Raw genomic sequence first — 20,389 nt, 5'->3', positions numbered from 1 at the left:
CAAATTGCCATGGAAAGCTCATGGGAGGCCAACTCACTTGATTTAATTCATTATTTGTTTTGGGTTTTGAGCTGCCATGGGAAGCCCATGGAAAGCTCAACCCGATAATCTTGTACACCTTAACTTGAAACAAATATTTTATTTAATTAACTACCCCAAAAGTTAATCACATTATTTTAAATCGCGACTTGCTCGCAAGTCAAGATAAATCACTAGCATGTATTAGTCACATTTCCTCATTGTCTTTCATGGACTCGTTTACACAACTTACCCAATCCTTATAACATATCATTTTTGGTCCCCGCAGAATGTCTTCTCAAACTCATCGCTGTACCAAGCGTCGCACTTCATCTGTTCATGATCGCCGTTTGGCTACTCGTATCAAGAAGGAGTTCACTGCTGCTTTGCCCGAGGTTGTGGCTCAACTCCAAAACATCAACCCGAGTGGATCCAATACTTCGGCTGCTCCTACAAACAACTACCACTACAAGAATTTCACAAGCGCCAAACCCCCTTGTTACCTCGGCGAGGAGGAAGCTACCAAACTCCTCCGCTTGTTTGAGAGGATGGAAAACATCTTTATCCACTGTGAGTGCCCCGATGACAAACGGACTTGTTTTGCCTCAAGCGTCTTCGAGGAACGAGCCCTTACTTGGTGGAACACATTCAAGGACCTCCAAGATGCTGATGAAGTATTAACCATGCCTTGGGAGGAGCTAAAGGAAGCTATGAAGAGAGAGTTTTGTCCTGAGCATGAAATGCAAAGGCTCGAGAAAGAGTTTTGGGAGCTGAAGCAAATTGGTGGTGATAACTCTACTTACTCGAACCGATTCAAGGAACTTAACGGGGTGGGACCTCATCTTGTAACCCCGTTGTCCCGCGGTATCCGCAAGTATATTCGTGGACTACCTACTATATTCCGTCGAGACCCTCTCACGATTGAGGAAGCCATAGCCCTTGCTGCTTCCTGGACTGATGATCACGTTCGAGATGGTACGCTATCCCGAAAGGACTCCAAGTCTGCTGCTGAAAAGAGTAAAGCTGAATCCTCTACCGATGCCAAAGCCGATCCTAAACTTTCCCAAAACAAAAACTCTAATCGTTACCATAAGAACAACAACAATGGCCAAAAACGCAAAACCCAACACCAAAACTATGCTGTGAACCAACCCAATAACAAAGCCCCAAACCAAAATGCACCCAACAAGAAGTTGTATAATGGACCGCACCCTCTGTGCTCAACCTATAACTGCCATCATCCCGCATCCACCACTTGCTGTCTTTGCACTTCGTGTAACCGTTATGGGCATCTTGCCAATACTTGTCGTGTACCTCCAAATGCACGAGCCACTCCTCAACAACCCGCACCGTCTGCTCCTCGAGCTGCTAATAACCCCCAAGCTCAAGCCGGTGTTCCAAATACCCGTGCTTGCTACCATTGTGGAGATCCTAGTCATCTCCGTAATATGTGCCCATTTTTAGCCCATGCCAATCAAGCCCATGTGATGCCTCCCCCTTACTATGCTCCTCAAGCACAAGTTGTCCCTGCACCATTTTACACTAGCCAAGCCTATCAAGTCCAAACTTACCAACCCCTGATCCCTCAAAGCTTTGCACCTCACACCTATGCTCCTCAAGTTCCACAACTTATGGCTCTGCTGACTGCTACTGCTCAAGTCCCTGCTATTTAAGCCCCTCCAACCAATCAAGCTGCACCAACTCCTCAAGGTTCGAGTGGTCGTGCCTTCATGATGAACGTGAATCAAGCCCAAAGCTCAAGTGATGTGGTGAATGGTACGTTCTCTATTAATAACCATTCTGCTTCCGTGTTATTCGATACTGGTGCCGATAAGAGCTTTATTTTGTTAGACTTTGCATACATTATTGATAACCCTTGGGATAGGTTGTCTAAGCCTTTTACCGTAGAAGTAGCTAATGGGAATTCGATTACTATCGATTCGGTTATTCGGGATTGTGTCATAGTTCTAAATAAGGTCAAGTTCCGTATAGATCTTATTCCGATGCAAATGGGGAGTTTTGATATCATAGTTGGGATGGATTGGTTGACTTTGAATCACGTTGAGGTTGTTTGTTATGATAAGTTCCTTCGTATACCTCTTCAAGATGGTCGTATTCTTAAAGTGTTCGGTAGCACGCCTACTTCTAAGTTAAACCTTATGTCGTGCTTTCAAGCTCAATGTTATTTGCGTAAAAAGTACATTGCCTTTTTGGTGCATGTGGTGGAGAAAGATAAAGAGAAAAAGAAAATTCAAGATGTTCCTATTGTGCGTGATTTTCCCGACGTATTTCCCGATGATGTTGTTGGACTTCCTCATATTCTTCAAGTTGAGTTTCGTATTGATCTCGTACCTGGAGCTAATCCCGTTGCTAAAGCACCCTATCGTCTTAAACCGTCCGAAATGCAAGAGCTTTCGAGCCAATTGCAAGAACTCTCCGATAAGGGTTTCATTCGCCCGAGTTCTTCTCCTTGGGGCGCACCTGTCTTGTTTGTGAAGAAGAAGGATGGATCATTCCGCATATGCATCGACTACCGTGAACTCAACAAGCTTACCGTCAAGAACCGTTACCCGCTCCCTCGTATCGATGATCTTTTCAATCAACTTCAAGGAGCCGCTTGTTTCTCAAAGATCGATCTCCATTCGGGTTATCATCAACTTCGCGTTAATGAAGATGACATACCCAAGACTGCTTTCCGTACTCGATATGGGCATTACGAATTTTGTGTTATGGCTTTTGGGCTAACCAACGCACCCGCGGTTTTCATGGACCTCATGAACCGTGTGTGTAAACCTTACTTGGACAAATTCGTAATTGTTTTCATCGATGACATTTCGATCTACTCGAAATCCGAAAACGATCACAAAGAGCATCTAGATGCTATCCTTAACCTCCTACGGAAGGAATAATTGTACGCCAAGTTTTCGAAGGGTGAGTTTTGGCTTAAGGAAGTTCAATTTTTGGGCCATATCGTTAACGACAAAGGTATCCATGTCGATCTTGCAAAGATTGAAGTCGTCAAGAATTGGAAGACACCGACGTCTCCCACAGAAGTTCGTTCTTTTCTTGGTTTGGCGGGATATTACCGTCGTTTCATTCATAACTTCTCGAAGATTGCATTGCCCCTCACCGCTCTTACACATAAGGGTAAACCTTACGAGTGGGGGTCAAAGCAAGAGGAAGCATTTCAAACTCTAAAGGACATGCTTTGCAATGCTCCTATTCTTGCTCTTCCCGAAGGTAGTGAAGATTTCATTGTATTCTGTGATGCTTCTAATCAAGGTTTCGGTTGTGTTCTTATGCAACGAGGCAAGGTTATCGCGTATGCTTCGAGACAACTTAAGGTTCACGAAAAGAATTATACGACGCACGATCTCGAGCTTGGTGCCGTCGTATTCGCCTTGAAGATTTGGATACATTATCTCTATGGTACCAAATGCGTAGTATTTACCAATCATTAGAGTCTCCAACACATTTTTGATCAAAAGGAACTCAACATGAGACAACATCCTTGGGCCGAGTTGCTAGCGACTATGATTGCGAGATTCGCCACCATCCCGGTAAAGCGAATATCGTGGCCGACGCTCTTAGCCGTAAGAAACAAGTCAAATCCATGTTTCTTACATGTGTTCTTATTCAAAATGATCTCGAAGAGCGTGTTCTTATCGCGCAACACGAATCCGTCACCAAAGACAACATGTATGATGAGATGTTGTGTGGTGCGAAATCTCAATTGGAAACCAAGCCCAGTGGTTTGCTTTATTTCCTTAATCACTTATGGATTCCCGATCGTGATGACCTTCGCACATTCATAATGGACGAAGCTCATAAGTCACGGTATTCAGTACATCCCGGTGCTGATAAAATGTACGCCGATCTTCGTTCCGTCTTTTGGTGGCCTGGAATGAAGAAAGACATTGCTCTCTACGTTGCGAAATGTCTCACTTGCTCTAAAGTCAAAGCCGAGCATCATCGACCTTATGATTTGCTCGAGTAACCTCCCGTTCCCGAATGGAAGTGGGAAGATATTGCTATGGACTTTATCACTAAGCTTCTTTCTACTGGAAAGCAACATGATAGTATTTGGGTAATCATTGATCGTTTGACGAAGTCTGCTCATTTCATTCCCATCAAGGAAACGTATTCGGTTGATCGGTTGGCACATATTTACGTTAAAAGGATTGTTTGTCATCATGGAACTCCGTTAACCATTATCTCCGATAGAGATGGTCGTTTCACTTCTCGTTTTTGGAAGTCTCTCCAATCCGTTTTGGGAACTCGTTTGGATCTTAGTACTGCTTATCATCCGCAATCTGATGGTCAATCTGAGCGCAAGATTCAAACCCTAGAGGATATGCTTTGCTCATGTGTCCTCGATTTTGGGGGCAATTGGGATACTCATCTACCGCTTATTGAGTTTTCGTATAACAATAGCTTTCACTCTAGCATTGGTATGGCGCCTTTCGAAGCTCTTTATGGCCGCAAATGTCGTTTTCCTATTTGTTGGAATGAAGTTGGAGAATCTCAAGTTATTGGTTCGGAATTAGTTCAAGAAACGACTGATCGTATTGCTCAAATCCGCCAAAATTTACTCGCTGCTCGTAGTCGTCAAAAGAGTTATGCGGATAAGCGTAGGAAACCTCTTGAGTTTAGTGTTGGTGATCGTGTTCTACTCAAAGTATCTCCATGGAAAGGTGTTGTGAGATTTGGAAAGAAAGGGAAGTTATCTCCTCGTTTCGTTGGTCCTTTTGAAATCATTGAGCGTATTGGTCCTGTTGCTTATAGACTTGATCTTCCATCTGAACTCTCAAATATTCATCCGGTATTTCACGTTTCGAATTTGAAGAAGTGTCTTGCCGAGGGTAATTTCCAAATACCTCTCGATGAAGTTCGTATCGATGAGACTATGCATTTCCAAATAGGGTATGGTTTTTCAAGCCAATACCCGGACCCGAACCCTACCAGGGTATTACTAATACCCAATTTTCCAATACACGATTATACCCGAACCCCGGGTTTTTTTAATACCCGATTTGTGCACCTCTATCTTCATCCATGACTAGTTATTACTATTTGTGATGGGAAAGGTTAAAACACAAAGGGAAACAAAAATGAGAAGTGTGAGAAGGATTTGTGGTCACACATAAAACCCTAAAAAAATTCTAAAAAGTAATAAAAAAATCATAACTCAAAATATAAATAAAAAATGAAAAAAATAAAAAAAAAACAAAAATGTTTCCCTCGTCATTCCAGTTCAAAAATAAAAAGCCGAAAATACACAATGCAGAGACAAAAGACACGATGACGAAAATGAACAAAATACACAATTTTAACTAATTAAAGACACAATAGATCGCATAATATAACACAATTCCGAATAAAATATAACACAATGTTAAGTAATATAACATAATATTAAGAAAAAAAGACACAATGTCAAGAAAAAAGACACAAGCAATGACAAAAATAAACACAAAACACAATGATAAACAAAAAGGCACAATGATCTTTTTCCCTCAACATTGTGTCTTTTTTTTTAGAACGAGGAAGAGAGTGAAAACATTTTTGTGTCTTTGCTTTGTTTGTTTTTTTTATTAAATTTTAAGTTATGATTTTTTATTTAATCTTTTTTTAGCTTTTTTTGAGGGGTTTTTTTTGTGTGGTTATAAATTCTTCTCATCTTTCTCATTTTTGTCTTCCTTTGTAGAATAATTTGACTCTACTTGTGATAGCATGAAGAACTTGTATCATAAAGGTCGATTACCAAATCTTGATTAAATAAACTTTCTTTATTTAGAAACTTGCATGATTACTTACACTAAGGCTAAACTTACCACCAACGAATGATACACATGGACCTAGAATACTAAATTGTGACTTAGTTAAGGATGACTTATGTCTAGCACGATCAAACCAGGCCCGGCCCATGGGCCAGCCAAGTCAGGCCATCGTCTTGGGCTTCCAACTTTTTTAGGCCTCCAAATATTATAGCATATATATAACATATGTTTTAAAATGGGCCACAAACTAAAATGAAGGCCCAATTCTTTTGATTATGTACGCTGAATGCCAAGTAGGGAAAAAGAAAAAAGGACGGACCGATGGACAGAAGTTCAGAAGCTAGGGTTGCAAGAAATTGAAGCAGCCGATAGATTACAAGTTCCAAGTCTTCAACGTTTTAGTTTTATCATTGTGTTGTTGAATATTAAAGATGAAGAATTCTCTAGATTCCCCATACCCCAAATCGATTGTAAGATTTATTTTGAGCACTTGAATATGAAATTCACTAATTCTAAGGCTTATTTTGATTTTTGAAATATGAAATCATTAAGGTGGAAGCCCTAATTCAAAGGTGTGATCTGAAGCCGGAAGCCCCAATTCTTAATTTGATTAATTTGGTTATGTTGCTATAAGGTGGTAGTTAACAACAAGGATATGGCCGTCCAAGAGTATATTTGAACCAGAGCTTCTATACCTGCTAGCAACAACAAAGAACACGACCGGTTAGTCTCACCGTAGGAGGGGGTCTCCTACGATCAACCTCCGGCGTGAGAATCAGTGATACGATACGATTATACGGTTTTAGGAGTTTATGGATGAAGATGGAATGATAATACCTTTGGTGAAGAGTTCCTTATATAGGCAGTCGGACCCAAAGCTTCTTAAGAGGAAAATGTCAGTTTTCCTTTCAACTTGTGCAGGCTGGATGCATGCTATTTTCATATAAGCTTTGTTAAGCTTTTATTTATCTTCTTGTTGCTTTTGCTTTATAGCAATCAACAGCTTTTGTCAGCTTATGACTTTATCTGACATTACTGTAGCAGGAGCTTTTTGGTCAACTTAGGAACCTTGCTGGGCAAGTGTTAAGCTTCCTATCTAGAAGTTTATGTTTATTGCTTTCTTGTTCCTAAGCTTCCTTGGCTTAAGAGCTTGTGTTTGCTGTTCCTTTATTCTTAAGCTTCTTTAGCTCGTGGGTAGGGGTACCCATGCCATCAGGTACCAAGGCTTGACTACAATTCCTATTGAACTTATTTTGAATCCTTAAAGGTACGCTACTACCTACTAATTTCTATTTTGAATTTGTTTATAATTTTTGTATTTTGATTTATGTTTCTACTGTTTTGCTACTTAGACCTTTTGTGAATTTCTTGCTATTTGTTGGCACTTAGAATTTTAGAATATTTATAGTTACATACTTAGATTTTTTATATTGCCAAATAGAATTTGAAAATTTGAATAAGGTCATTCTAAAATATTAAAGAAACAGAAAACTTTTTAACCCCGTCCTATACACTTGATAGTTTATTATTGCTGGTCCCAAGCCCGGGTAAAGGAGGAGGGTTTGTACCGAATTATTTTTAAAAAAGGTCTCAACATTTTAGTTCGCTTTAGGCCTTCAAGAACGTTGAGACGGCCCTGGATCAAACCAAACCCCTATGTGAATGTTACATGTTTATGATATGTTGCTACTAGGGATGAGCTTGGTACCGACATGTACCGGTACCAAAAATCCCAATCCCGAAAATCGCAAAATTTTGGTACCGGTGCCGGTACCGAAATGTTTGGTTAGGTATCGGTTCGGTACCGGTACCAGTATTTAACGTAAATTTCAGGAAATACGGTACCGTACCGTACCATACCGGTACCAGTACCGTACCGATCCCGAAACTGTAACATCCAACTTTTGTTAAATAATACATAATAGAAAGTTTGTTATTAACTGTGTGTCGTTAAGTTAGTCGTGTGTTAAGTATTTGGATATTATTTGGAGTAGGAATTGGGAATGGGTGGTGGGACCCATGAAACACCCCTCTATTTAAACCCAACCACTTCTTCCTTTTCTTTTCTTTTCTCATCAAAACACACAAACACACACACACACTCAAGAAACACACACATACTCTCTCTCTAGTACTCGGATTTAAAATCCAAGCCAAGGAAGGGTGGAATCTCGTGTTTAACATCGTCAAGCAACAAGAATCACATCCAAATCTACGTATTGTCCAGATCTGAACTCGAACCCGAAGCAAAAGGTGGGTTTTGGTTTAAATGATTAAGTTTTATGGTTAGAATCGTCATGCAAACAGATATAATGATAGATCGGGTTGTAAAATGTAAGAAAAATATAAACTTGGTAAGTTATAACCTCTTGGGTGCACTTTATGATAAAAAGGTGGTGTTTGGACTTTGAGAGATGGGTTCAGGATCAGGTGCATGGGGTCAGAATGTGTCGAAAGTTGGGAAAGAGTAAAAATCAGGTCCTGAGGAAGAGCCACGAAGTAAAATGGCTTTAAAATGGTAAAAACGAAGAAAGGAAGGCATTTTGCTTCACTCAGCCTTGAGAAGCGAAACAGGCATTTCGCTTCGCTCAGCTATGCGAAGCGAAACGCTCCCATGCGAAGTGAAACGAAACCTCCCATGCGAAATTGTTTAAGTTGTGACCCGATCCATTTTCTGATGCGTTTTTGTTAAAGGACTGCTAACGAAAATAAAATTTTTCCGAGCTGACCTGGCAGCTCAACCCCAGCCAGGGGCTCTGCCCCTTGGACCCTGCTAGGGGCAGCCCCTAGCGCTAACAGGGGCGCTGCCCCCGGACCCCCGTTAGTTGAGGGTTTCATAAATTTAGATGTAGGAAGTTATGGTAATAGATAATTGACACGCGTAATGTATTGTACAGTTAGCCGTGCATAACTAAAGAAGGGAATTACCATTAACGGCGAGAGAAATCGACTCCAGGTGAGTTCTAGCCCCATTTCTCTTTGAAATGTTTTCGGGGCTGTGTGCATACACCTATGTGATAGTTAATACATGTTTTCGGGGCTGTGTGCATACTCCTATGTAAAGCATTTCCTTAAGCAAGTTCGATTCGTGCTAGGTCTTCATTTAACTCCATTAATAATTTCATTTCTTTAACAAGTAGGTTCTTGTGTTTGGTTCACATTCAACTTCCATTCCATGTTTGAGGCGGGCCGCGGGTCATTAGACGAGTCGGGTCTCGAGTTCGGGCTTCATTCAAGTTCTCACATCACTAACAACTTTTTATTATTATTATTATTATTATTATTATTATTATTATTATTATTATTATATAAAAGCTCCCACCCATCACACCCCCTTCCTTACTTTCTTCTTCTTCTCTTCTTTCTTCCTTCCCAATTCACGGCTACTGCCGTCGTCATATCCTACCTTCACTTCCGGCCACCATTCAAGACAAGGGGTATGGATGTTAGTTTGAGCATCACACGAGTTCCTAATCGCACGGAATCTCAGACGAGTCGCACGGCGTGCGACTCCAATCACGAGAACAAGTCGCATGAAAGGAATGATTCGCATGGTAATGCGAAATCCGACACTTTCGCACGGGATGCGAAATCCGACACTTCGCACGGGATGCGAAATCCGACACTTCGCATGGGATCTCGCTTCGCTCGGAACTTCGCTTCGCACGGGTGGTGCATCACACGTGTTTCGCGTCGCACGGCTTTGCTTCGCATAGGATTATGGTTCGCGCGAAATAGGTTGGATCTGGGTTTTGGTTTCTCTTAGTCGCACCGTCTTGGTGGGTTCGGATCTGGTTTAAGGGGTACACCTTGGGTTTCGTGCCTGACCATAGTTCACCAGAACCATCCCTACAGGAATTTAGATCCGGTTTCCTCTTCAGTTGATATTTATGCCCATTTGTATATGTAGGTTCTCATTTGTATACAAGTATATGTATTTATGTTTTCATAAGATGTTTGTTTGTTTAACCATGACCGACTTCTCACTAGGTTTGGTCGATGTTCATTTATGCCGTATTGATTTGGTTCGATTAAGGTTCTTATAGGTTGATTGGTTCACGAAAGGTCCCCTTACGGTTTATGAGAATCGTTTGGGTTTGGTTCGTTTGTGTTCAACCCTCAAGCTCGTTTGTTCACTTGTGATTTTTCTTAACGAAAAGTGAACGAAATAAATAGGAAACGAATAAATTTTTTACCTTTTTAGTCGATTGAACTAGATCTTGTATATTTGAAATTAGATCTTGGAATGTTGATGTTCAGGAGATTTGTGTGTGTGTGTGTATGTGTCACAACCTTTGAAGGTTCTATACTTGCAACCACCTCGGCCTCTCTTACCATCATTCATCTTCATAGAACGATCTTCACTTGATGCCTCAACCTCCATCTCAGTGTTCTCCTCACTACTCTCTCCAGTCTTAGTACAGCTTTCAGTAAACTTGTCTGATTGGAGATTCTTCACCGCAGCAGCAATGACTTGAGTAATCGCAGCTTGAATAGCAGGATCAAGCTGATACTCTTCTTCACGTACAGTCAAGCTTCTGTCTTCACTAGGCTCAATAATTGGCTCCTCAGAGGGTACTGGGTTGATACGTGGCCTACCACGGCGTCCCTTGTGCCCTCATTGCTCAGTAGTCTTAGTACTAGCCATCTGAATTCTAAAGGAAAAACACAAACATCGTCACGTGAGAAACTATTTAGTACAAGGATAATAAGGCTGCAGGTAATAACAGTGGCCAGCTGGGATTAGCTGCTTACGTTACTTTCCGTGTCCTATACACTTCCTTTCGTGAATCTACTTGTGCTTGGTTCTACTTAAAGCAATTAGAAAATCAAGCATTTCAAATATAGGCAAACAATCCTACTTCTAACAATTTCAAATAACTTTCTTACTTATCCCTACATTATTCGTAAGGAAATTTACGTATTTAGCTTGCTTGAGTGGCATACGGCTATCCATATTGTCTTTCTTCTTTGGTCCCATTCTCTGTTTGAGTCTAAGCATGTAAGGATGTTTAAATCTCTCAAACTTTTGCTCTGATACCAACTTGTAAGGCCCCGATCCCGGTAACCTTACATTCGGTGTTGGATTTACTCATAAACTCAGTTTGATATAGCGGAAGCATAATTAATTTGCAGCGGAAACTAAAACTTTTTACATAACAACTTATTTTCCTATCAAATCTTCAATATGGATAGCCTCATACGCACCTCGAGCTTGCCACGTCATCACAATACCTGCATGCACACTAAAAGTCAGCTATACGCTGAGTGAGTTCTAACGGTTCTTTACTTTCATCACATACGATTTATAAGCAAATAACATCTTTCATACATCTATATATAGCATAACGTTTATAATTCTTTATTTACTTCCTTTATGTCTGTCTATCAATCATTTCATAACTATATTCTTATACGCCTACTCGTAACTCAGCTTCCTACTCTTACTCATAACCGAGCCTCCTATCTTTGCTCGTAACCGAGCCTCCTATCTTTGCTTATAACCGAGCCATCTTTGCTCGTAACCGAGCCTCCTGTCTTTGCTCATAACTGAGCCTTCCTTGCTCGTAACCGAGCCTTCAATCTTTGCTCATAACCGAGCCTTCTTTGCTCGTAACCGAGCCTCCTATCTTTGCTCATAACCGAGCCTTCCTTGCTCGTAACTGAGCCTCCTATCTTTGCTCATAACCGAGCCTTATAAAGTTAGAGGGATTTGCCATCCTAACTTATTATGCATACATGAGGCCCGAAGGCTCTACGCATATACACATTCTTCTATACATAGCATTCATACTCATTGATATTCATATAACATTCTACACAAGCTTTAATAGGATATATTTCTTAATTCTTTCTATTCTAACTATCATTCAAGCATTCAAATATATATATATATATATATATATATATATGTATTAATAAATTAATATTAATATATATAAACATTTTCTTACAAGATATATATCATTAACTAAAGTCACATATATCTATTCTTTCACATAGGAGTATGCATACAGCCCCAAAAACGTTTAAAGGAAAAGGGGGGCTAGAACTCACCTGCAGACGATTCCTCTTCGAATTAATAGTAATGCATTTCTTCAACTATGCCCGACTAACTGTTAATAACATACACGAATTAATCCTCTATAATTGCTTATTATTTATTCTCTAAATTAAGTTAACGGAGTTAACTTCTAAGTTAGTGACCGTCATGTATTTTTCTTTAACTGTTTCTATTAATTTAATATACTTTAACCTTATTTTACTCGCGGACCTACTTCATTAGTTTGCATTATTAAGGGTCTCTTATTATTATTTTATATTTATATATGTATTGTTATGCTTATTCCTTTATTATTAATTTACGTCCGTAACGCATTCATAAGTTAACGTTTCCTTAGGCGAGTTCTGTTCGTGCCGGGTCTTCATTTAACTCCATTAATAATTTCATTTCTTTAACAAGTAGGTTCTTGTGTTTGTTTCACATTCAACTTCCATTCCATGTTTGAGGCCGGCCGTGGGTCGTTAGACGAGTCGGGTCTCGAGTTCGGGCTTCATTCAAGTTCTCACGTCACTACCAACTTATTATTATTATTATTATTATTTTATTATTATTATTATTATTATTATTATTATTATTATTATTATTATTATTATTATTATTATTATTATTATTATATAAAAGCTCCCACCCACCACACCCCTTCCTTCCCAATTCACGGCTACCGCCGCCGTCATCTCCTATCTTCACTTTCGGCCACCATTCAAGACAAGGGGTATGGATGTTAGTTTGAGCATCACACGAGTTCTTAATCGCACGGAATCTCAGACGAGTCACACGGCGTGCGACTCCAATCACGAGAACAAGTCGTATGAAAAGAATGATTCGCACGGTAATGCGAAATCCGACACTTTCGCACGGAATGCGAAATCCGACACTTCGCACGCGATCTCGTTTCGCTCGGAACCTCGCTTCGCATGGGTGGTGCGTCAAACGTGTTTCGCGTCGCACGGCTTCGCTTCGCATAGGATTCTGGTTCGCGCGAAATAGGTTAGATCTGGGTTTTGGTTTCTCTTAGTCGCACCGTCTTGGTGGGTTCGGATATGGTTTAAGGAGTACACCTTGGGTTTCGTGCCTGAACATGGTTCACTAGAACCATCCCTACAGGAATTTAGATCCAGTTTCCTCTTCAGTTCATATTTATACCCATTTGTATATGTAGGTTCTAATTTGTATGCAAGTATATGTATTTATGTTTTCATAAGATGTTTGTTTGTTTAACCATGACCGACTTCTCACTCGGTTTGGTCGATCTTCGTTTATGCCATCTTGGTTTGGTTCGATTAAGGTTCTTTTAGGTTGATTGGTTAACGAACGGTCCCCTTACGGTTTATGAGAATCGTTTGGGTTTGGTTCGTTTGTGTTGAACCCTCAAGCTTGTTTGTTCACTTGTGATTTTTCTTAACGAAAAGTGAACGAAATAAATAGGAAACGAATAAACTGTTTACCTTTTTAGTCGATTGAACTAGATCTTGTATATTTGAAATTAGATCTTGGAATGTTGATGTTCAGGAGATTTGTGTGTGTGTTTATGGGTGTGACAATGATTGGGAGGATGATGATGAGATGATGAGGATAAGGATATTAGGGTTTAGGGGTTTAAATTGGCAAAGCCCAAAGGCCTTTAGGCCGAAAAATATGTTTAAGTCCATTGATGTGTTTTTTTACTTGTTTTATATAGGTTTTATTCTATATACGTTATTCTCCCAATCATTGTCACACCCAAAAATATTTTCCGCGCCTTTTATTTACGTTATTCTATTATATTTTGTGTATTTTTACTTGTTTTATATAGGTTTTACGTAATTTTAATTATCTTATAGGTTTTGTGTTAAAGATTGAAAAAATCGGACTTTTCGAGGAGCATACGAGCCTTTTACGCATACGATTTCAAGAAAAAGCTAAATGCCCGGCCCATATGCATCATGGAGGCCCAAGTCTTACATTATATTAGATTATAAAAAAAAATTAAAAACCCTAAGCCAAAGAGGCTGGCTGATCGGAACTGCAGCAGGGAACAAGAAGGAGAAAACAAGTTTTTTGGAGGCTAGGTCTTGGAGTGTGGCGGCTAAGGAAGGAAGAAGAAGCATGAACAAGTGTCGGTGATCGTTTACCATCAGTTTTACAGCAGCAAAGAGTAGCCGAAAACCATCTCATATCCTTTCTTTAAACTATTGTTCATCAATCTTTCTTATTTTTGTTGAATTGTTAACTAGTTTTGCAATTTCTTTAATGATTGACTTGTTATTGGTTAGTATTGATTGTTGAATGATTTTTGAGATGATTGGTATGGGTTTTAGGGTGATTTTATTGAGTATTTGCTGCTGTCCAAACATTATGTTAGGCTAAACTTGTTAGTTCTACCTAGGAATGATGATAATTGTTCATGTTTGATGAGTTTTATGGATTGTTTGATTGATAGACTTTAATTGTTATTTTAAAGTTTGATTTAGAAATGAAATAGGTTGTGTTTAAGGGCTGGAAATTTTGGTCATTCATTGCTTAAACCCCTTGTGTCGGTTAATTAGTTTTGTGTTGATTAATCGGTGCATTGTTTGATTCTAGACTTTGTGTTTAGAGTTTGTTTGCGGTAGGAACAACCGTACAGTTTTGTTGCATGAATTTGAGGTTAAAGTACAGCGGTTAGGCACCTTCTTTGAGACCGAGAGGTGATAAGAAGTTAGGGTTGTCTCATTACCTTTGCATGCTAGAATAATGATTGCGCGAGAGCGAGTTCGTTTCTTGTCAGGTTTAGGTGTTTTGAGCGATTAGTTGATCTATTTTGGTTTAAGTTGAATTGTTCCTCTATCCTTGGTTTTGTAGTATTCATTACCATTAGGTTCGAGTGTTGGTGAGACCAAGAGGTGAGTCAACATTAGAACACGTTAGCAATTGTCTCCCGGTTTGGTCGTTTTAGCCGATTAAGAGTAGTTAGGGTTTGTTGAGTGAGACCGAGAGGTGATCCAGTAAGCCCGAACGATCCTTAGTTATGTCATCTTTAGGGACCGGTGTCTTGAAGTCATCCAATCCATTAGCTTGTTAGGTCTACAGTTTGATTCAGACCTAGGTAGACATTTTTCTCCATCCTGAGTTAACACAGTTAGTTCCCCGTTAAATTTTCTATTTTTGGTAAGTTTTGTCAGTCAGTTAGGTTAGTTCAGTTAAGTAATTAAAAATCAAAAATGAATTAAATATTATTCTAAGGTAGGTCTTATCTAGGGTTAGTAATCGTTAGCGTCTTACGTGTCCACGTGTTCGATACTCAGACTTCCTAGGTCTATACTACTTGCGATCGGTATACTTGCTGGTTGTGTGTGGTTTTAGGATTTTCATTTTATATTTAAAGCTTAGTTGTGAGGGTCATTATTATAGGGTTATCCGACGCACATCATCCATTAACCTTAATAATCTCATCCTTTCTTATTATTTAATTAATTTAATCCAACGCCAAACGACACGATAACCAAAATAACTCGTAATACTTTATTTACTTATTTATTGAGATGAGGGCGTTACATTAGGCAGACGATGTTATTTTTCTTGGTGAATGTTACGATAGTAATACGGAAAATGTTGTTTTAGCGTTAAAATGCTTTTTTTCTAGCGTATGGGCATATATTAATCGACATAAATCCTTTCTTTTCGGGATTGGTATTCCAAGTTCCGAGGTTAAAAGATTGGCTAATGTTGTCAGGTGTCGAGCAGATTCTCTACCTTTTGCCTATTTGGGTGTTTCTGTAGGTCAGAATATGGCTCGTTTTAAAGGGTGGGAGCCAATTATAGCTAAATTCCAGAAACGCTTGGTTAAATGGAAGAGTAATCTTTTATCTATTAGCGGTCGAGCAACATTGATTACTTTTGTTTTAGTAGTGATTGGTACGTATTTTTTCTCCCTATTTCGTCTTCCAGTTATAGTGAAAAATAAACTTGAATCCATTCACTCAAGATTCTTTTGGGGTGGTATCGAGAATACGAGAGCGATGTCTTGGGTTAAATGAAACTTGGTTCTATTGGATAAGATTGGATTTGGAAGTCTTGAAGCTATGAATTTAGCTCTATTATACAAATGGAAGCGGAGATTTCTTAATAGCTCTGGTGATCTTTGGGCTAAGCTAATTACTGCTATTCTTGGGGAATCAATGGACTCAATTCACAATTCCAACTCCATTGGTATTTGGAGTAAAAATTTTTCTTCTATTAACCGCCTCCATGAAAAAGATATTATTAAACATTAGGTTACTCAGTAAAAGATCGGTGATGAAGCTTCTTGTAAATTTTGGAAGGAGCAGTAGATGGGAACGAATACTTTAGCTTCTATGTATCCTCGTCTATTTCAACTTGAGTCCAACAAAGATTGTTCTGTTCTCGATAGGAGGTCTGGTGCTTGTTGGAGGTGGGAATGGCGTAGGCCCCTGGGGGGGGGGGGGGGGTTGGTTTGAGATGTCATAGTTCAATGGTATTATCGAACTCTTGGTTGATTCTCCTATCTCGGATAGCCTGGATTCTTGGATTTGGAATTTGGAAGGTTCTTCATTTTTTTTGGTTAAAGAGGTTAGGAAGAGTATTGATCGTGCCATTCTTCCTAGAGTTGAAAATGCCACTAGATGGAACAGGTTCGTCCTTAAAAAAGTAAACATTTTTGTTTGGCATGTTCTTCTTAACATGTTACCAACACGTGAAAACCTTACTCAATTATGGCTTGATATCCCTGCCATATTGTGCCCAACTTGTCTGTCACAAATGGAAACCATTAGTCATGTTCTTGGTCGCTTTCATGTTGCAAAGAAGCCTTGGAGGCTAGTGGCGATATGGCTAAAGACAAACTTTTTGGTTTTCGGCGAATCCGAAGACTTTGTTGATGTTATTGGTTGATGCTCGCAATTAGTTTGAAACAAAAAGTAGTAATTGAAGTGGTTTGCTTTACAACTTGGTGGACTCTTTGGAGATTCAGAAATAAGATTGTTTTTTAGCCGAACAAGGTTAGAAGTGGAGAGATTTCCGAGAATATTGTTCAATATTCTTTTTTTTGGTACACCAGTAGAAATCGAAAAACTAGAGTCGCTTCGGATGAGTGGATTAAGAATCCTCTCTTATTGATGTAAATACTTTTTTTTAGCTCCGAATAGTTTGTTCAGAGCTCGATTTTATATTCCATGACAGCTTTTTAAAAAAATAGAAAGTGAAAGCTTAGAACGTCTAAAAGTGATCAATTTTTTCAAAGTGACTTGATTCTCTTATTAATTGATTTCTTTACTATATCCTTATATCTTTTCATCAAAACAAGAAACAAATCAACATAGGAGAAACTGATTTCAATTTATCTTCATTGCGATCTCGTTCTAAACCTAGAAGAAGGTTGATCGGTAATACATGGTGTTGGGAATTACCGAGTCGACTTATGGCTATTGCGTGAAGCGACTTGGGATGCAAGAACCGGTTATCTTGGCGTGCAAGTAATCGGGCTATTTATGGATAATTATTTTATGGAAAATCTATTTTTGGTTTAGATGGAGATAATTATCGTGTTGATTTTTTTCTGTCCTAAATATATTCTAACGTGTTTAGGTTAGTCTATATATACCATGTTTAGGGTATGGGACAAATTGTATCAAGTTTTTGAGTCAGATTTCTTGATCAATGAAGTTTGGGTGTTAACCATATTGTTTGTGTCGATTTCATTCTTTGATTACCATAATTGGTATCAGAGTGGTTTAAGCTCTTGGTGTTTATCGATCAAAGTCGTGATCGGTAAGGAGAGTTGTGATCAAATAATTAAGGAAAGGGTCAGCGATCGAGACAAGGGTCGGTGATAGGATGAGATTTGGTAACCGGAAGAAAACAGGGTTGTTCTTTTCTGTTCGACGATGGTGATCCTGGAGAAAAAGCAGGTTCCTTTAAGTCTTCGATTGGAATCTGTGGTTTTCTTTTGGTTTTGCACTCACGTACAAGGTCACGTGAGATTGTTTTTGTGGCTATAAAGGTTTGTCACAAAAGGTGAATAGGTGACAGGTAGGCTACGTAAAAGAGAAAATTGAAAGAAAAGAAAAAAAGTCAAAAGGAGTTTTATTCTTTGAAAAAAAAAGCTAAAAATTAGTTTTGTTTCCTCTTTGTTGCTGCTAACGAAGAACAAAAAAAAAGGTGGTTTAATTCTTTTCTAGGTTCAACAGTACGACTTGTTTTCGCGGCTAAGGTTTGACGAAGATCGATGGGTGATCAACCGGCCAAAGAAACGAACGTGAACCCGAATTCGTTTCAAAGCCCGAAACTAACAACAATGAACTATACGGTTTGGGCTATGCACATGCGGGTACCGACGAACGTGCATGGCGTGTGGATACAATTGACCTGGGAAACGGCGATGTGAAAAGAAACAGTATAGCAATTGCATTGATCTTTCAGTCGATCCCCGAAGCACAGATTTTACAAATCGGTAATCTGCGCACGGTGAAAGAGATGTGGGAAGCGTTAAAGACCCGACATCTAGGTGCTGAACGGGTGAAGGAGGCGAAGCTCCAAACCCTAACGTCAGAGTTCGACGGGTTGAAGATGAAAGAAACAGGGACGATTGATGAGTATGCAGCCACGTTATCGAGCTACTCATCGAAAGCCGCCACACTCAGAGAGATATTCCCGAAAGAAAAAATGGTAAAAAAGTTCCTTACGAGTCTTTCGAGACGTTTTATTCATATTGTGGCATCACTCGAGCAAGTTTTAGATTTGAAGACGGTTGGGTTTGATGATGTGGTGGGCCGATTAAAAGCCTATAAAGAGAGGATAAAAGAAGACAATCTTCAAACCGAGAGCAATCAAGGTCAGTTAATGTTCACTAAATCTAATTCATTTAGCAGGGGTCGAGGTCGAGGATCTTATGCTTCAAGAGGACGGGGACGCGGTCGAGATGATAATAAGAAACATGTTGATAAGAAAGGAAAAGGTATGGAACGAGATTTATCACACATTAAATGTTACAGGTGCGATAAATTCGGACACTTTGTCTCAAGGTGCCCCAATCGGTTTCGGAAATATGAAGAAGCAAATCTGAATCGAACGGACGAGCGTGAACCAAAAGATCTTGATGCTTCGTTTTTCATGATGGAAGGTGTCCAGGAAACCGTATACCTTAACGAAGATCAAGTAATTCCGACGAAGTACGATACCGATTCGGGTGCGGTCGACATGTGGCACTTAGATAATGGTGCAACTAACCATATGACGGGAAACCGTGAATATTTTGCGGAATTAAACAAACAGATAGTCGGATGAGTAAGGTTCGGGGATGGTTCGTGTGTACCGATCAAAGGGAAGGGTTCGATTGTTTTTAAAGGTGAAAGTGGAGAATATAAATTGATGACCGACATCTATTATATTCCGGGTCTTCAGGGTAATGTGATTAGCTTGGGTCAAGCAACCGCGTCAGATTATGATATACGGATGAGGAGTAACTACTTAACGATGCACGATAGTAGTGGAAGGTTACTAATGAAGGTCATGAGGAACGCCAAGATGCTTTATAAAATCCGACTAAATGTTGGGAACCCAACTTGTTTGAAAACAAAGTTACTTGGTATGTTCTCAGGTGTTTACTAGCCAATCGATTTCGGGTTTGGACCAGTGAAACCGAACCCAGCCCAAACGAACAGCAGCAATAGCGACGGCTTTGGTTCTAACAGCAGCAATAGCGACAAGTCTGATACAAACTGCAGCAATAGCGACGATGAAACTGTCGCAAACAGAAACAACAGCGACAAAACTGTCGCTACCAGTAAAGAATCTGTCGCTAACTGCAATAACAGCAATGAAAGTGTCGCTAACAGCACAATTCCTGCCGCAAACTGCAGTAAGGCAGCCATGAATAATGTTGTGCAAACCCCGGTTAAACGTTCTACTTGTCCTTTGATCTTACCCGATAATATTGGTGATCACGAGTTAAATTCCAATGAAGAACTCGAAGAACTGCTAGTATTATTGAATGATGAATTGAGTAGTTTTGATGAAGCGACCCGAGTGGATGAAAGTGATGCAGGCCGAGATCAATTCAATCGAGAAAAAGAAAATGCGAAGTTTAACGGGGTTACCAAAAGGAGTTAAACCAACCGGTTTAAAACGGGTATTCAAAGTAAAACAGAATCCGATAAACAAACACAAGGCAACGCTTGTGGAGAAAGGATACGTGCAACATCCCGGGATTGACTATGATGAAATGTTCTCCCCAGAAGCACAAATCGAGAAGATAAAGCTATTAGTTGCTCTCGCGTGGATTAAATTCAAGGAGATGCAAGCTTTTCAAAAGTCGGAAGATCTCCCATGTACGACTCAGAAATTCAGGGGGTGGTTGTTGGGAACTCCCGAGTCGGCCCGTGGCTTGGGGCGTGGGGCGGCTAGGATATTAATTTGGCGTGCAAATTAATGATTAAATAATATTAATCAATTTATAGATGATTATCTGGTTTCCTATTTGATGCATGTTAGGAAGATGATTATTATGGAATTGATTAATTAGAATCCTGATTATAGTGTAACGTGTTAGGTT

General features: G+C 39.6%; 1 protein-coding gene across 1 annotated transcript; it reads left to right on the top strand.

The window, feature by feature from the left end:
• The first annotated feature begins 18,312 nt into the window (after positions 1–18,312).
• LOC143609900 (uncharacterized) lies at positions 18,313–19,122 on the top strand. Its single transcript, XM_077084526.1, has one exon. The coding sequence runs from the start codon at positions 18,313–18,315 to the stop codon at positions 19,120–19,122; it is 810 nt and encodes a 269-aa protein (XP_076940641.1).
• Positions 19,123–20,389: the final 1,267 nt, after the last annotated feature.

The sequence above is a fragment of the Bidens hawaiensis genome, unplaced genomic scaffold (assembly GCF_021521415.1).
Source record: "Bidens hawaiensis isolate Kalapana, Puna unplaced genomic scaffold, B.hawaiensis_p1.1 tig00002186_1, whole genome shotgun sequence".
In the NCBI taxonomy this organism is placed as follows: Eukaryota; Viridiplantae; Streptophyta; class Magnoliopsida; order Asterales; family Asteraceae; genus Bidens; species Bidens hawaiensis.
Note: the sequence above shows the minus strand (reverse complement) of the source record. Positions and strands in the feature narration are given on the sequence as shown.